Source organism: Daphnia carinata, chromosome 7 (genome assembly GCF_022539665.2).
Source record: "Daphnia carinata strain CSIRO-1 chromosome 7, CSIRO_AGI_Dcar_HiC_V3, whole genome shotgun sequence".
NCBI classification, from domain to species: domain Eukaryota; kingdom Metazoa; phylum Arthropoda; class Branchiopoda; order Diplostraca; family Daphniidae; genus Daphnia; species Daphnia carinata.
Window position 1 is genome coordinate 2,836,311 of NC_081337.1, and position 18,360 is coordinate 2,854,670.

General features: G+C 40.8%; 1 protein-coding gene and 1 long non-coding RNA gene across 8 annotated transcripts in view; both read left to right on the forward strand.

Annotated features, from left to right (window-relative positions):
• The window catches only part of LOC130694610 (zinc finger protein rotund-like), a 110,189-nt gene extending 101,636 nt beyond the window's left edge, over positions 1-8,553 (forward strand). For 6 of the 7 annotated variants that reach the window (XM_059496246.1, XM_059496245.1, XM_059496247.1 and 3 more), the window contains 3 exons: positions 837-987; positions 4,781-5,257; positions 6,756-8,553. In XM_059496246.1, coding sequence (XP_059352229.1) covers positions 837-987; positions 4,781-5,257; positions 6,756-7,771 — 1,644 coding nt within the window. In that variant the 3' untranslated portion in view covers positions 7,772-8,553. The remainder of the gene's footprint in view (positions 1-836; positions 988-4,780; positions 5,258-6,755) is intronic. The other variant, XM_057517672.2, reaches the window with a different exon arrangement.
• A 3,435-nt stretch (positions 8,554-11,988) lies between these two features.
• Positions 11,989-18,355, forward strand: LOC130695679 (uncharacterized). The gene is made up of 7 exons (XR_009421420.1): positions 11,989-12,116; positions 12,224-12,354; positions 12,432-12,479; positions 14,618-14,882; positions 15,006-15,138; positions 16,206-16,383; positions 18,152-18,355. It is a non-coding gene; the product is annotated as an uncharacterized LOC130695679 (long non-coding RNA).
• The last annotated feature ends 5 nt before the right edge of the window (positions 18,356-18,360 follow it).

Here is an 18,360-nt window from a genome sequence, read left to right on the forward strand (position 1 = left end):
CATCTCTCCCCTCCTTTTTTTTTATTTTAAATCCCTTCCTCCTTTTATTTTTTTTTTTCTTTCCCCATCACGGAGCGTTTTATTTCCTCCCTCTCTGGCCCACGCATCCAACCCCACACGCCTGGCGAAGGGGGAAATGCAATAAATCAATTTTTTTTTTCTTTCTTTTCTTTTTTTAAAAACCCTCTTCCTTTTTGGGCTGAGCCATCCAAGTCCATTAAAAAAAAAAAAAAGAATAGGGAAGAGAAAAAAAAAAAAAAAAGAAAGAAAGAAGCCAACCAACAAAAAATGAGGGATGGGAAGCGACGCCGTTGACGCCGCTCTCCCATAGGCCTAACGAAACTGTTTCCCTCTCCCATACACGTTGCGTCTGTTGTGTGGGGGTGTGTACATTTTTTTCCCCCTTCTTTTTCATTTTACCCCGATCGTTTCCTTTCTGACGATTCCTATAGGCCTACTAGTAATGAAGTCCTATATTTCAATCCTATTTGATGGCGAAATGAATTCGTCTTTTATTCTTACATTAGCGTGTGTACGTAGTCCGTTCTGTGCGCGCTGTTTAGATTGATTCGTGCATGTCCATAATGTCGTCTTTTCTACATGTATTGAAAGGTCTACTACAGATAGTTTGCATACGAAATGTGGACCAAGTCCTATTTTTTTTTTTTTTTTTTTTTTTTAGTTGCATGCCTGTTTTTGATCCAAACAGGGACGAAAATGAGTATCTTTAGTTGTTTTCTTCTTTGTAGAGATGACCAATTCATTCTGATTTCATTCATTCTAATTTTTTTTTTTTTTTTTTTTTTTTTTTTTTGTTTCATCCGTTTGATTTGCAGCACGCGGCCCTGATTGGCGGACCGAACACGACATGCTGTTCCCTATGCCACAAACTCTTTCTCGGCAACGAGGCTTTGATGGAGCACATGAAACACGTCCACAAGGACGTCGTCGCTGCAGCCGGAACCTCCTCCATGACCGGTAAGAAATGTAAACACACATTTTCTTTTTCCTTTTTTTTATTTTTTAAAATGCTTTTAAATCTTTTGCCGGGGGTTTTAAGAAAAAAAAAAAAAAAAAAAAAATCGGCATTCGCCCATTTTCTGTGTCAGCGTTGTTTTATTTTTGGTTAGAGGGAGGGCAGAGGGTTGGAGAGACGCCGATGAATAAATGGCGTTAGATCGAATGCACTTGTTCAGCCTACGCACGTAGTGACTACATTATCCACGTCACCAGAGGGGAAATTGCGGGGTACGCGAGAGGGTAGAAATGTTGTAAATGTCATTTTCGAACGTCTCGGCTATTAATTGAACGAAAAAAAGAAAAAAAAAAAGAAAAAAGGGAAAGGAGAAAGAAATCTGATTGATTCCCATTTTGAAAGCGGCCACGGCCAAAGAGTGTATGTATGTGTGTGTAGGAGTCGACTACGAGAAGACCCCTAAAAAAAAAAAAAAAGGAAAGTTAAAAAGCGGGGAGGAGGGTTGGTCGGCCGTGGCTAAATACACCGCCAAAAAAGCAATCGGGACGAATAAAGAATCTGCATAATTGAATTGTACCTAAACGTCTTGCCTTGATGCCTTCGCTTTCTTGCCTCATGTCTCTTCCTCTTCTTTCACCCCCTCATTTCATTTGACATGAAAAGAGGAGACCCCAGTCGTCAATGAAGCATTTTTGTGTGTCTGTGTGTTGTAACATTTTGCGCATAAAATGCTCGAGGGCATACGATCCGAAGTCTCTTTTTTTTTTTTTTTTTTTTTTTTTTTTTTTTTTTTTTTTTGTGACAAAATGTCGCAGGGCGAGTGATGTAACTTGAATAGAACGAGTGGCACGGTGATGGTAATAACGACAACAGTCTGCCAATTGTTTGCACTCGTCATTAGCAGTTATTTAGTCGTTTTGGAACACGATCGAAAAAAAAAAAAATGGTTGGAACAGGGCGAAGAAAGACGATGGTCGTTTTGAGACGCATATAATAATCGACTTCCGTGATTGTTCCACTGCGTCACGGCCTCACCTTTTTTCACGAATCACGGCAGATGAGGCCCCTTTTTTTATTTATAGTTTATCATATTCATATGATCATTTTTTTTTTCTTTATTTTGCATTCGTGTCAGTACATTTGACGATGTAGGGTAGGCCTATTTACCATAAACTTTAATTCAATCTAATGATTAGCTTTTTGTTGGTCTTCATTTGTTTGTTTTTTTTTTTGTTTTTTTTTATTGATTCACAAACGTCCAGACATGTCAAATTAAAAACAAGTGAAGGTGTAGAAACTCGAAAGGGACCGCCATAAAACTGCGACCATGTCTCTTACAATGTGCGTTTTAACGTCGACATTCAGTGGCGGATCAGGCCGTCTGGTGTGGCCATACATATGCGGTGTTGTTTTTCATGTTTATAGTTTTTTTTTTCTTTTTTCTTTTTTCCTTTCCTTTTTTGCGGGGTAGGGTATAATCCATAGCGTGTCTTTTGTTTTCCCGACGTCCAAAAACAAAAAAAAAGGTATTTATAAAAATAAGAATAGATTAGGTATTTGTACTACGTCTAGGCAAAGAAACCCTGTCGATGATTTCGGTTCGTATTCAAATTGTTTTCCTCTCTCAAATTTTCATCGTGAAAGTGAACAAAATAGATCCCCTCTAACCGAACCCTTCAAAACAAAAGAAAAAGTAAATAAAAAGTTATGTTTGTTTGTTTTAAATTCAATTCGATTTAACGAGCATCGTACGTCGTCTAAAATAGAAGCAAATTTTGATTGCATCACGTTGTTTTTGGTTTTGTTTTTTAACGAGCATTGTGTAACATTTTGTTTCCATATACCGAGCCCTCCCTTTAAAAAAAAAAAAAAAAACCCTCTTTCTCTCTATTGTAAAAGCAGCGAAAACATTTGGGAAGCGTTTGAAAGAAAAGCTCTGGTTGGCTGACTTGAGTCAAACTTTTTTTTTTGTTTTCGTTACGTCGTAGGAAATGCGCGTCGTGTAGGCATAGGTCTCCTCGTTCATCAGGGCAACACGGAGAGAGAGAGAGAGAGAGAGAGAGGGAGATGGAAGCCGTAGATAATGAATTGATGCCGTAGCAACTATATATATAGTTCTCTCTCTCTGATATATATATATATATATATATATATATATATAAACATAAACATAGTGCGCTCTCTTCGTACGCAAGCCCTCTCCAGGGGAGGGGGGGGGAGGTAATGTTCAAAGTAAAAAAGGGAAAGTAAAAAATATAAAAAGGGGATCTAATCAGAAATGAATAAGAAAAAAAACAAAATCAACAAAAACAAAAAAAGGTGAAGCAAATGCGCAAGGATAGAACGAAAACTCAGGTAGATAATAATAGGTAAGATCTCTCGTAGTAGGTGCGCGAGTTTGTTCAATTTTAAATTCGGAGTTAATGAAAAATAAGAGAACCGGTTTTTTTTTTTTTTCTTTTGCTGATGGGGCGACGCTATTATACAAAGAGGCTGGAATGATTGCAATCTGCATAAGTGCGATAGCGTCGACGAAGAATTGCGCTTGTTTTTTGTTTTTTTTTTGTTTGTTTTAAATCGCAAGTATTCACGCGTCGTTCCATTCCGTTTGGAGACGCTAATGGCGCCCGGCAAAAATATGCTAAATAAATAACTTTTAAGAAGAAAGCAAGAAGGGGAAGAGAGCAGCCTCGGCGTCGTGACAATCTTTTTTTGCTTTTTGTTTCTTAAAAGAAGAAATCAATGCGAGACCGAAGGGGCTAGACAAGAAAGGCTTTTTAATTTTTTTTTTTTTTGGTGATGAAATGAAAAAAAGGGTGGGGTGGGGAGGACTCTAAAGAAAAATGAAACTAAAAAAGAAAATCGAATGAGACTCGCTTCTACGTCAAAAGCGAATAAAAGAAATGCAAAAGTTAAAAGGAGAGAGAGAGACATAAAAAAAACAGAGGAAGCGTCGCTAGCGTCTACTCGGATGAAAGCGTCGCGACGCCCCGTTTCTTTTTCCTTTTTTTTTTCCCTTCTTATTTTTATTATTATTATTATTATTATTATTATTATTATTATTTATTTCTCTTTCTGTGCCGCTCCGGCAGTCCATTCCGACAACTTGATTAAAAAGTCCCCCCTGTCCTACCACCCCGTTTCTCCTCCCTCTTCCTTTTGATTCCATTTCTTTTTTGCTCTTTAAGCTCTTTCTCCTTTCCTCCCTGTGTAAAACTCACTTCTTTTTCAGCATACATATCTCTCTCTCTCTCTCTCTCTCTCTCTCTCTCTCTCTCTCTCTCTCTCTCTCTCTCTCTCTCTCTTTTTCCGCTTTCGTTTTTCCTCCTCGTTCGTTCCGTTTTTCAGCCTATAGGCAAACAGATGTCGTGATTCCCTTTTTGAACGAAGCGCCCGCAAATTCAGCACGACGAGTTATTTACACAATGCCCTCCCCCTTCCTCCACTACCCTATCGCCCTGCGTGCTGCTACACAACATGAATCATTCGAATCATCTTTCTTCTTGATGCGCATCAAAAGTCGCCACACACACACACACACACACACACACACCGAAATGAAACGAATGAAATGTAAAAGAGAGGAAAGGGATCAATATGTTCCGTGTTGTATACTGTTGCGCCTTCGCACAATGCGAGCCGTGCAATTCAACGTTCAATTGCCCGCATTCGTTTCACGGACTTTGATGTCAAATGTGGACGCACGTTCAGTAAATTGGCACGTTTATTTAAGATGTAGACAGTTTAGATTTTTGCAATCAATTTCATTTATGGATTTCATTTTTGAAAAAATTCGAAACGTAGGTGAAGGATCGGCTGCGACTAGCGAAAGTTCGGCCGGCTCGTCGATGTTGATGCCTCATCAGCACAGTCTGCTTCCATCGCTGGCCCATCACGTCCACCAGCAACAACAGTCGGTGTCGTCGCTGCTGGCGTCGCAACAGCATCAACAACAATCGAACGCGCATCAGCAGCAGCAGATCAGCAGTAGCAGCAGCTTGTCGGCGTCGCTGAGCGGCCTGGGCGTCGCGTCGGACGTCATCAACGGCCTGGGCAGTTTGACGGGCGGGGTAGGTGGCGGCTGGGCCGTTTCGGCTCCGGCGCCCAGCGCCGTCAAGCGACGAGCACCGACGCACGCCTGTCCGGTGTGCGGCAAGCATTACGTCAACGAGGGCAGCCTGCGCAAACATCTGGCCGCTCATCCGGAGACGGCCCACATCACCTCCGCCCTGCGCATGTGGCCCTGCTCCATCTGTCCGGCTGTTTTTCCACACGAAACCGGTAAGCCAAAGCCTCTTTTCTTTTTGCAATTTTTTTTTTATTTATTTATTTATTGATTATTATTATTATTATTAAACATCAAAAGCATGTAGACTCGAATTTCGTATAGAACATTGTGCAACTGCCATTTTTTTCACGCATGGCTGCAGGGCAAAGGCTGTTGGACCGGTTCTTTTTGTTTTTCTAATGGATAAGAGGGGTGGATGAAGGGGGTAGGCTTGACCGGTTTCCATTGAAACACAATGGACGTTTGTTTGGGCCGCTGCTTGTTCTCCAATGTCAATAAAACATTTTTCGAATCGGGCAAATGAAAAAACAAATAGATAGCCATACTGAAAGAAAGAAAGAAAGAAAGCCCTTTCTGTTGTGGTTGAGTTGTACAACTTGCTGGGCCGCCCTTTTTTTTTTTTTTTTTTTTTAGTATTATCTTGTATTGTCTGGCCGTTTTCATAGCGGCCTTAGCGGTTTTTTTTTGTTTGTTTTTTTTCATAAGCGGCAGCTGTATTATGCGTACGTGAGCTATGATTCGTCGCGCGCCGACGGCCATGTTTGTTGTCCGACTACCACATCCGACTTGGTTAACGTTCGTTATTACTACACCACATGAAACAAATTAAAAAAAAAAGGCCGACCGTAAATTTTCGGCCCGGCTAAAAACAGTTGCAATAATCAAGGCTTTATTGATTTAAAACACTGACTTTCTTTGAAACATTGGCCGTTGTTATTGAACATAAAAAAAAAAAACACATGTGCTTCAGTCAATTTCGTTGGACTGGTTAACTCATAAACTTTTTGTGGGTCTATCCATCAAAATGTTCAATTTCAAAGCTTTCATCTATTTCCGTCTCCCGTTTTTGTTTTGTTTTGTTTAATGAAATATTTCTGTCGCTCTGTGTCTCGCTATATTATCAAAGAGTTTGCCTCCCTTGGCTGCCTATTTACATAATCAGCATAATGTATCATGTTGTGGCCCTTGCCGGTTCGTTCCTGTGGTCGAATCGTTTTTTAAACTGAGACACACACACACACACACACAGACAGATAGCGAAAGGGAAACGAAGCAAGGGCTTTCCGACTGTATTATATATATATATTCCATAAAAAAAAGAATCAAAATAAAACATTCGAAATGATGACACGGACGTGCACTGGTAGAAAATGGGGAGACTAGAAAATGGTGAAGGCGGGCAAGTTGTTATTATGTAATCTAATGCACCGCTAGCAATTGGCTCCGAATAGCATTTTTGTGTGATTCAATGAAGTGGCGCAACGGACATGCATCAGAACGATTTACCTACTGACTTTGCTCCTTTATTTGTTTCTTTGTTTTTTACCTTGACGTTTACGTGTGTTCCAGCTCGACGACGTATATCCATCAACAATTCTCCCTTCCTTTTTTTTTTTATTGACCGTCTTTTGAAGTGACTGTGTTACCTTCATTTTCTTTATTTTTATTTATTTATTTATTTTATTTTTTTTTTTTTGAAATTTTCTTTAGGCCTATTAACTCACATGGAACAAATGCGCATGGAACCGAAACATCAATTCGCCGCGCAGTACATGCTGTCGAGAGCGGCCGCCGAGCGACGGTTTCGAGAGCGAGGAGAATCACCCGGACCGGGCCCTTCGGCTGGCCCGACGAGTCACCATTCCGATGCCGATTCGGGACACGGCACGGCCGGAGCCGCCGGTCTCGAAGCCGCATCGACTGGAACGGGAGCCAGTCCGGCTGTGGCGGTAGCCGCAGCTCCTAGTCCGGCCACAGGGCCGTCTTCTGCTCACGCCAGTGTCATGAACAACAACCGACTGACGAGCCCCAGCGGACGGACAGCCGCGGGATCGGCCATGAATTTGGGCTCGTCTCAATCGGTGGGTTTCGGCCAAGGGGCGGCCATGTCGGTGCAACAACTCAACGACGCCATGCAGCAGCAACAGCAACAACAACAGGGAGGAGGGGCAGCGGCTGCAGCGACAGCGAACGGCAACAATGGCGCCGTCGACATGGAAGACGACTCTTCCAGCGCGGCGTTGACGGCCGAAGAAGCCGCCGTGGCTCGTCGCCTCCAAGCGGCCGGAGTTGAAGCCGTTTTGAGATTGGCGGCCGCTTCGGCATCGGGAGCGCACAGCCACGGCAGTGGCATCCACCATTCGTCGGCTTCTGTCGGTTACACGGATTCTAGGCTGGAACAGGCCATCCGACTTCATCAAGCGCTCGGTTTCGCCCTGCCGCAACCGCATCCGGCGCTCCACCTCCACCAGCAGCAGATTCAGTTCCAGCAGCAGCAACAACAGCAGCAGCAGCAGCAACAACAACAGCAGCAGCAGCAACAGCAACATCTGATTCACCAGCAACAGCAGCAACAACAACAACAGCAGCAGCAGCAACAACAGCAACAGCACTCACAGCACCACCTGGTTGGTCAGCACCTATCGTCGCAGGCGGCCTACCACCAACACCAGCAGGCCAGCCAACATCACTTGCAACAACAGCACCAACAACAGACTCCGCATTGACACGACGTCGTACTCAAACGAGACACGTAAGAATAGCACAAAATCTAATTGGAGACAAACAAATGAGCGGAATGTAAGAAGGCAAATGTTTTTTGAAACGTATTCAAATTGTATTGTTTTTTCCCAAATATTATTGTTTATCATTTTAGCGTTTTTTGATTTCGAATTTCCTGAGTAAGGAATGAAAAAAACAAAACAAACTCGAAAGCTAATCGTGCACGGTTCAATGTCCCTGTCTAAAGTGTCAATTCTTTCTAATGAAAAGAAGAAAAAAAATTATGGAAAAGAAAAAAAAAAAAAAAACGAGGAGGGTAAAAAAAAAACAAACAAACAAAATAAGAGTTAATAGTAATAATCGTCTATTTGTTTTCGCGGTAAAACTCACGTTCGTCGCGCCTTGACTCAAAGTGTCTCTCTCATCCCAATGTATTTTGTTACCTCTTTTCTTTGTATCCCCAACCCATTTGATTCAATCGTTTGTGTGTGCGTGTGTGTCTGTTTTTGCGTGAGGGGAAGCCGATGAAATCTGTTTTCCTTTGGAATTGAAAGGAAGAACGTGTCTGCGACGACATCCAGCAGCTTCGACAATGTCCTGTTTCTTTTAAAGGGGGAAGGATGGATCATTTGATTTCTTTCTTTTAAAAAAAAAAACGAAACAGAGTTGTCTTCTTTTAAACAAAAAAATATGTTATGTTTCATTATACTTGTACCTATACCGGGGACTATCTGATGTCGTGGCTAGATTATTTGTGTAACTGATATATTTCTGTGTTTTCTTTCACCCCCCCCCCCCCCCCCCCCCCCCCCCCCCCCCCATTTTTTTTTTTTTTTTAAAATCCTGGTCTCTCTAGATGTCTCGACTCTCCTATTGCATCAGTGAATTGTATATCATAATAACGTATGGCGTTAAGTTTTAAGGTCCTTATCCTTTTCTAAATGACGTCCCAAAACGGTTTCAAACCTTTTTTCGATCCGCATTTTTTTCTAAGCCAATCCTAGACTGGTATCGTAACACAAAACAAAAAAAAGGACTGGTGTTTTCTGCCTCTGATCTTTAAAAGAAAAAAAAAAAAAAAAATTCGGCTCATTTGATTAGGGACATTTGAATCCAAACAGGCAGACCAATGCGATACGACGACGGGTACTTGTAGACGGACACACTTCAAGAAATCAATGATGCCTATATATCTTTGTACGAAAGCAGACTTTACTTGTTGACGAGACGGACTGATAGAGCATCCGTTTTATCCTACAGTCTAGCCCTTAATTCGAACATCGTCTATCACTTGTTTTTGTTATTATTATTACCATTATTATTATTACTATTATCATTAATAATTCCCTTTTGTTTGCTTTTTCAACGTAAACTTGTATCGATTCCTCCTTCTACCGTAATTCATTTTCTTTGCCAACAATCAGATGCCGAGCAGAGATTGTGCTCCCTCTCACGGCACACATCTCTAACCAATCTTTTTTCAACTCATTCAACAATAGCTCTCTGCTGTCCACTCCCGAACGCTTTGTTTTGTTTTTTTTTCCTATCCGAGACAATCATGGAAGTCCAGGATTCGTAAAAGAAAAACAAGTCGATTCAATAAGTTAAAGACAACACTACCTGTTTCTGTTTTTATTTTTCTTTCTTTCACCTTTTCTAAGTTTGGCTTTCAAATTTCCTCTTCCCCCCTCCCCCCCGGTGACGTGAACAAAAAGTTTTAACAAAATTTTATTTCGCGCGGATCTCAAAATGAATTTCCTCGTTTTTGAAATTTAGATTCAATCGTTCATAACGCCCAAATATTTTTTCGTTTAGTCTCCCGGTAAAGAAAAAAAAAGCTCTATTAAAAACATACGTACGTACATTTAAAATATCAAGGCCAATTAAAAAAAAAAAAAAAAAAAAAAAAAAGGAAAACCAAAAAAAAATTTGAATATGTGAAAATGAATGCGGAATTTTTTTTCTTTCACAATCGCGATCGTCAGTTTCGGATGTCTCTCACTTTTTCGTCGTATATTATATAATAATTGAAAAGAAAGAAAAAGAATACTAGTGGAACTGTGCTGTCCACAATACTCAAAATTGTGTGTCTTTTATGTTCGATAAGAAAAAAAAAATTGATTGAAAATCCTGCGCGTCCCAGTTTCGAACCCGCGCATCCAATGATGGATGGCCAACCCCAATACGCTCCGCGCAGCCATTCATTCAAATTCTAGTAAATCTTGTTTCTTAACGTTTTCAAAAAATTCTTTTCCTTCTCCTGTTTAACAAAAAAAAAAAAAGCAAAAAAGAAAAATGACACAATTTGATTCGTGCGAGCTTGAAGCTGGATCTCGATGGTGTAACTGATCGTGTATGTAAGTGATGCTAAAAAGCAAATGCCGAGACAAAACTAGAAAAGAAAAAATTAAACAAAGAAAAAAAAAATTCGTGAGAGTGCGTCGTGAAAACAAAACAAAAAAGAAGTCCCGTTTATTATAAATACATAAAAAAAATGCCTGTTGCTATGTTCTTTTCGTAACTCTTGGAAGGAGACAAAAACCAATGTTCACGTACATTTTTCTTCGGGGAAAAATAGAAAAAAAATAAATTTTCAAAGCTTTGTATTTCGTTCGTGTCATAATCCATGGTCAGATCTTGCGTTTGGAAAAAAAATGTATCTTTTTCTCTCTCCCTGCCCCCCCCCCCCCAATCCAAAAAAAAAAAAGATGTTTGATAGCTGCCGCCAACAACTGTTACGTCTTCAATTTTTTTTGTTTTCGTTTTTCCTCCACTACACAGCCGTTTGCCCTTCTCTTTTGTCGACTTGTGTTACATCATGGCCCACAAAAAAAGAAAAACAGCAAAACAGTATGAACATTTTCTCATCAAAAAATCTTATGGCTCTGTGTTCCTACATACGTTAGCTCCTCCCCATTTTTGTGCGCAATTTTTTGTTTTATTATTTTTGATCTTTTTGTTCACTGTGTCTGTCTCGTTTATCGTGTCCGTGTAGTTGACAACAAGACAAGTGGAATAAACGAAATTGAAAAAGAATATATACGAATCAGCATCTCCTTTTTCTCACAAGGTATTGCAGTGAATGAATCAAGCCATTTTTTTTGCATAAATCTGACACAGGAATTCCATCAGTCTGGCAACCCTGTGAGAGATCAAAAAGAAAAATAATAAATCGAATGAAATGCAGATGAAAAGAGGGTTCACTTTCGATAAAGTGTCGTGACATTTTCAACTGACAGGCAAGTAAAGTTCATTTTGCCCACTTTGATTGCATTTCTTTTTCTCTTGTTCGGCTGGAGGTGGTGCCATCTAAGGATGTTGCCAGTCGTACAACACATTATTATTCGGTAACAGCAACCACTTTTAACTGGCACTCTCTTACCATCTGTGATTCAATCAAAAGACAGCCAAATGCATTGCACTCTTGCTCTCCAATGCCTACCATCCAACTCACATTCTATTGGTATTCAAAGCAGACAGCCATTTTGAGTGGGGTTCTATTCTTCTGCTAGTCTGTAATACATTCGATCCTCTTTTTTTTTTCATACTCCCTCGTGCATTATTAATATAACTTCACCCTTGGAATTCTCCTTAGTCTGATCCTATCATCATCAAAGACCACCGGTGATGCATTGAGTAGAGCTACCTGTATGCTTGTACCTGTGCCCTCCCATGATGCACACAAACAGTCGTAACAGAGCCATCACTTACCCCTCTTAAGACTCCACCGGGTGGCGATAAAGAAATAAAAGAAACAAGAAACGTAGTTCATGTTGAGCCGCCTTAAATCCTATCTCATGTGCAGTCGTTATTTTGATTGAAGAAAAGATAATGTATTAAGTACTCGGAAGAAATAAAAAAGACTGAAATGTACAAAGCTTTTTTGTTTCTTCCTCCCCATTGTCTTTTCTTTGTGTTTGTGTTCTCCTGGGGACGTCATGCATTAAACAGCCAAGCCGTAAGTCATAAATCTGTAATTTACAGATCATATCATCTTGACGTATCAGTATATTTAATGCCAACAGGAAATACCCCATTCCTGTAAAGTGTCTTGAGTACGTCTGACGAACAGACGAAGTGTCAACAAATGGGGAACAACGAGATCGAATGAAGGAGCACGAGCATTGTTCGTATTCATTTGTTGCACTTCCATTCCCGCCAGAAAACAGACAAGTATTAGGAAAATTTGCAACGTCTTTCCACTCCTCATTAATTGGCGTCACCTGTTTGCTGTGACGACTGAAGGGTGTCACATTCGTTCGTATTAATGTAGTTGGAGGATTCAGTGATACGTGCTTGGTTAATCAAATTATTTGGTATTGGTATCAAATTACGCAGAAGCTTTTCGTGGTAAGTCACGCCTCATTTTTGGTCGTGGTGCAAATAATTTTATAAGCTGTTAAAATAAATTATTCTGTCTCCATTTTTCTGCATGGTCTGCCACGTGTGGCTTGTAGTGGCCGTCTTTCTCGATGGGCCAATTGTAAGGTCGTCGTTAGTCTGGAAGCCCATTTTAGTTTTTCCTTTCAATTGGGAAAACATAAAACTTTTATAATTTTCAAGGAACCCCTTGTCAACAGACCATCAGGTATTACAGTACAACTTAGTAAATCTATTCATTGACTTTACGATGATAACTTAAATTAATTGCTGATTTTTCTTTAGTGTATTCTGTGCCCGATGTCTTCCATGGCACCACAGGCTCATCATAAGGTAAGACACACAACATTATGTGATACTTGTTGCTCGATGTGGGATTTGAAACTAGCAATCCTCTTTGAACTAAAGTATATTGGGGTTTCACGAAGTCCGACGTAACTAGAGTTTTTGTTGATCCGTTTCATCTTTCGGTCCACGAGGGGCTGGACTCCTTAGCGTTTGTTTCTACTATTTCACTGAAAATTATCTTGTCCTGGCTAATTACACACCCTAAGAACACGAAGATATTTTAATATTTGTATGTCCCTTTTTTATTTTCAAGGGCTTGTCCAAGAGAATTAAAGTTTTCCAATGACACTAGAAAACAAAAAGGGAAATGAGGGAGGGGGGTTGTCTCTAGAAAACGTCGTCTGTCATAAAGTCCGTAACTAACAAGCTTGACTCATATTTGTCAAAAAATCCAAACCTCCACGTAAGCTTTGAGAATTACGTTTATTTCTTGTTGAAGATGTTATATTTCTCCCACTGTCCAGCAGAACATGTTTTTTTGGTCATCGTATTGTTTGTTGTAAGTGGACAACAAGGTAGTAAAATGAAGATTCCACACATCGGGATCTTTGAATCGAAAATACCTCCAGGGCTTTTTTTGAAGGAAAAAAGTTCAGGAGCGGCCCTGTCAACAACTCGATTCATTTTTTACGGCTTAATTGCATCGAAGGGAGAACACAAGGTCTTTTATTTATTATTATTTGATTAAAAAAAAAAGTCAGGTGGGACGCGATGGGGACAACCCTTTTCTTTTTACCTGTCATCAGGGTCGCCGACGCAAACCGACAGAGCGGACCGGTCTCACGCTCCCGTCCAGTAGCTCAATTCCGTCATTTCATTTGATTTATTCTTCAAAAAAAAAAAAAAAAGAAAGAATAAAAAGGAAGAGAGAGAAAAAAAAAGGAACGAAACGTGTCGTAAAAGCCATGTCTGCGGAACGACTCTCTTCATCACTCACCTTTTCTTTTTATGAGCTTTTCACCAAACAACAACAACGTTGATGTATTCATCAACACTTGCGCGAGATAGAACAGCGTGCAGTTTGGCACGCTGTGCTACCGCGGGAGAAAAACTGTTAAAAACCGTAAGGATAATGCAACCTTAAAAAGAAAAAGTTTAAACATTCTCCTTTTCTTTCGATGTGAACATCACGCGCGTTTCGCTTCTTTATGCCAATAGCTAACGAGGAAGACAACAAAGGAAACGAAAAATGATGATTTAATGCAGGGTGGAGAGGGGGGAAAAGTATTGTGAAAAAGAGTCACGCAGGTCCGACCAGGGAATGTATAATGTAGCTCATCTTTTTATTTTTTCCTTATTTTAAATGTTGCACTGAAACTTTTTTTTCTGAATTGAAGTAGGGGAAAAAAAAAACTGGATAAACACATGCAGTACTAGAGTCCCGGCCGCATCTGACACACGTGAAACGGTCATCAGCGCACGGTGACATCTGTCATGTGCGCGCGCGCGTCCTTGCCTGTTCGTCGCTTTTATTTATTATTATTATTTATAATTTTTTTCTTCCTTTTAATAGGCTGGTTGGCGTTGCACGCGGGAATAAAACATGCGCCATACTTTTCCCTTCTTCTCCACCTTCCACATGTTTTTTTTTCGAATCATTTTTTTTTTCCTCTCCCCGTCCCCTGCTACTGACGATCCCGGTGGTCGTCGACTGCACCTTTGCGTTTTCATATGTAAACTTTTTGTGTGGATTGACAGCTATCCAACTTTTTGAAAATGTATGGCGTGCCGGCCGCCCTTCATCACAAAACTCTTTTTTGTTTTTAAATAGGATTTTATTTCATATTTCTTCTTTCTAGCTGTTACCTTTGTTTCATCGCCCATTTTCTTTTGTTTGGACAGCAGGGGCGCCACGTTAACGACGGCCGGTTTCACGCCCACGTTCCGTTTGATAGACTACCGCATGAAACGATAAGTGTAGAAGCAGATGTACGGAATTAGACATGAGCTGGGCCAAATCACAGACCGCTATTCGCAAAAGGAGATCGCAATTACTTTAAAACAGCGGGTTGAGCATCTTGTTTTCCTCTAGGTATTTGCTTTTATTGACATTTTCTGGCGTAGTAGAAAGGTAGTTGTTTGAGTTAAATTTATTTGTTTTCTTTATTTCCTCTTTTGTGTAGTTGTGTGCCTGCATTTTTATTTCCTCCATGTTTAACGATATCATCCGGGGCGGAGGCCATCACGGTGTTGGCACACAGATTGAATTGACGGTGGTGAGAGTGAATCGTGATGACGGATGCAGTAGCCGCGTGATATACGGGACTGCATGTGTTTACTTTTCGGATGACAATTGTAGCATCCGCCACCACCACCACCGCCGTTTGTATTTAATTACCCTTGTCCGGTGTCAAACCATAGAACTTACATCCGGACCAAAAGGACTTGGTGTGTATACATTGCAACACTAGTTGACTGCGCACACACAATTTTTTTTTTTTTTTTTTTTTCGTAAACAATGTCTTCATGTTAGTCAAATTTTGATTGTTCTTTCTCTTTTGTTTATCCTAGTGGAACGCAGTGTCTGCGGTCAGTTGCTTTTAAATGCCGAAGAAAACAAAGTCTGGAGAAGAAAAGGCGACTGACATTGTTGCCTTGCTATCTGATGGATCCGGTTACGATGTCGAGACGTGATCGAGAACAGGTGCGTAATTTAATGACTAATTTTTTTTTTGTAAAATCTAAAACTTTTGTTGCGCTTTCGTTGTCGGAAAGACGCGTACTTTTCGTCTGTATGTTTAAAAGATCGAATTCGAGTGAACCATTACCAAAGGATAAAACCGCAGTTGCGGTGTGTTGGGTATAGGCAATCTTAAACGCTAGGCGGCACGACCAATGGGTCGGGCTTGTTGTTTTTAGCCGTCAACAAAACACCGACTCGTCTTGTTGCGGTTCTTGTTCTTGCGCGGCCGTGGTATTGTTGTGAGATGTTAGCGGCAAATATCAAAGGCATTCCGATTACGTGTCGAGTCATCGAGCCTTTGGATGCTTCTTAGCCTTCCCTTTGCGGTCGGCTATGGTTACGGCGTTGTTTTTGTTTACTCGATGCGTCTTGTTTACCTGACGAATTCGATCACAAGTTATTAATATTTTCTTGTTTTGTTTATTTTTTCTTGAAGTTTTTTTTTTGGTGTTTTTCTTATATTTGAAAATAGTTATTTCAAAATCTTTTTAGGATTATGCCATTGTAAGATGGCCTTTTCAATAGAGATGGGAGAGAAAAAGGTTTTTTTAAAGGGTGAAAGTTTAGGTAGGCAACGCCATCTGTGACTCAAACCTGAAAAGACGTTGGCTGTTTTCAGATCAAGACGGGCACCGTTAACAAAAACAAGTTTAAGTTTACTGAACAGCGAAAGCGGATTAATTTTAGGGTTTGGGAACTGAAAATGTTGATTTCTTTCCTGGCGGACTGCAATCTTCATTTTAGAAATAATGCATAAATATCGCTAGTACCTTTTTGACATCAGTAATTGGAACTTCAGGGAATCATCACGAGGGGTTGGGTTTCTATTCATGACGGAATGTTTGAAAAACAAAGTCCGTTTATCTCCGTTTTGCCATAACTTTCAATTTTCAGCTCATTATTAAGCATTGCTTGAAAGTACAGCATTTTGGGTGGGTAATGTGGCATATCTTTTCATTGCGTTGTGCACCGCTCTGCGTGCTACTAAATCATTCTAATTTCATTTTTAATGCATCCGAAAACTACAGGAATTTATGTTGTGCAACAGCGGACGAAGGAAATGAAATACGAGAATGGAGTGAGCAGTCAACAGCTTTGGAATGCAAATGACATTCTATTCAGTATGCGGTGCCATTTGCCATAATATTCCATTGTGGAAATTGTGTCAACCCCCCTATTTTCTTCTGTCGCGCTTGATATAAACAGGTAAAAAAATTTTAGTCAATATTTTTGTAATGTTCCCTCGCCCTGCTTGCTGTCGATCACGGCTCACTCCGCCTACCATCCATGATGGCTTCCGCCGACTGGGCCTATTTTATAGGACGAGAATCTGCGCCGACTCCCCCACCGACATCGCTGGATTTCCTTAAAAGGGCCCCACCTTTTTGCGCATTGATTGTGAACCAATGATAGGCCGCGTGAGCGCTTCTTCAATTCTTCTCGACGGCCTTCATACTCTTTATCTCTCTTTTCATGCCTCCCCCGCCTCTCCGCCCTCTCCCCACACAACGCAACGTACACATGCGCCCTATCGATAGGAACATGTAGGCCGAGCGAATAGCCAATACGCGTACGCGAAAGAAGAGCAATCTTTACTACACCCCTTTTCGTGATAGGCCTAGTAGAACCTTCTTATGTGCCCCGTTTTTATACGCTAAAAAGTTAGTTAAAAGAGAAGCGCTTGCGCACGGCAAGAGGAAACAAGAAAAGAATCGGCTGAATAATTGGGGGGAGGGGGACGGGAATTACTAGGAGCAAGTGTTCCGTGTCATTCTCGTGTACGTGTCCAGGCTTAACGTTGTTGATCTTTTAAGTTGGACAGTATCTAGGCAAAGGCAATCACCCGGAACGATTAACTGAGTTGCTCTTGTAAAAGGATGGGCACACTCGCATTTCGTCCGCATTCGCCCAGAAATCGAATCCGCCGACGGCTTGCCACTGCCTCCCTCCGCTCTTCTGTCTTATCTGTTTCGAATAAGAGGAGAACTTGCGCTTCGTTTGAGGAGTTTCCGCCTCGCGTTGCTCACGGTTGAACTTTCATCAACAGAGCCTGCTCAAATATATAAGATAGATAGATGATTCGCCTCAAAGAGTTTGAGTAACATTCTGTCCAGCTACCCATCTATCGTTCGCGTATTTACCAAAGTTCAAAGATTCGTAAGGGGGGTGGAGGAGGGGGGGGGGCAGCAATTCTCGTTCACTGGAGCTTCAGCTTATATTCATTTGACTCGGCCAACTTGGCTCGCTTTTGCTCATTTTGCTTTCTACTTACTGCTACAGCGACGATGATGATGATGATGAAAGGGTTCAATTTAGGGAATTCGCACAATAGTGGATTCTGATGACAAAAGCTTCCTTTGAAGAGAATGTGCTCGTATATATTGTACTGTTTTTGGCACAATCACGGCGGCTGCCATGGCCAATCCTCCCTCAGGAAATAAGCCTGCTCCACACCCTTCAATCCTCCCCCCGTCCCTCTTCTAACGCTCACAAAGTCAGCTTACAGTTATTGTAGGCAAGCAACAAACTAGTGATAACAATCAGCTGATTTTAATTAGCAACGCGTTCACTTTCGCCTTTGCCAAAATTCTAAAGGTTTTGATGGATGACCGGCCGCACAAGGTACAATGCATACTTTGCAACATCAACGTTTCAATTTTGTTATCTTCTAATGAAAGTTGACGTCAGCAACTCCAACAAAGGCGGAAATGTATTTTGTGCCTAGAACTAGTACAATTCGAGTCTTTGATAACTGGAGGTTTTGCAGTTATACTTGCTATGGTAATGTTAGTTATCTGCGCGAGCCCGCGGTGAAGTGGAATGCTAAGTCTTTGTGTAATGATTAAAACACATTTTCAAATCTTAAGTGAATCAGATTTATTTATACTTAACACAACAATTTATGACTTCGCTATTTACAAAGCGTAACAGTAAATGTTCAACATTTTAACAGACCATCCCTTTTACCTTTTAGGTGTGATCCTGATGAACATTTGCGGGAATAACTGGATTGAAGTAACTAAAATGACGAATTGCCTTTTGTTTTGGCAGACTTTGAAAGCCATGGAAGAAATCATATTCCTTTTTCTATCGATTCAAGATGCCTGCGGACGAATCGGTAAATATCTTTGATTCAGCTAGATAAGTTCTTCGATACAGCTTGACAGTTGCGGATTGTTGAGA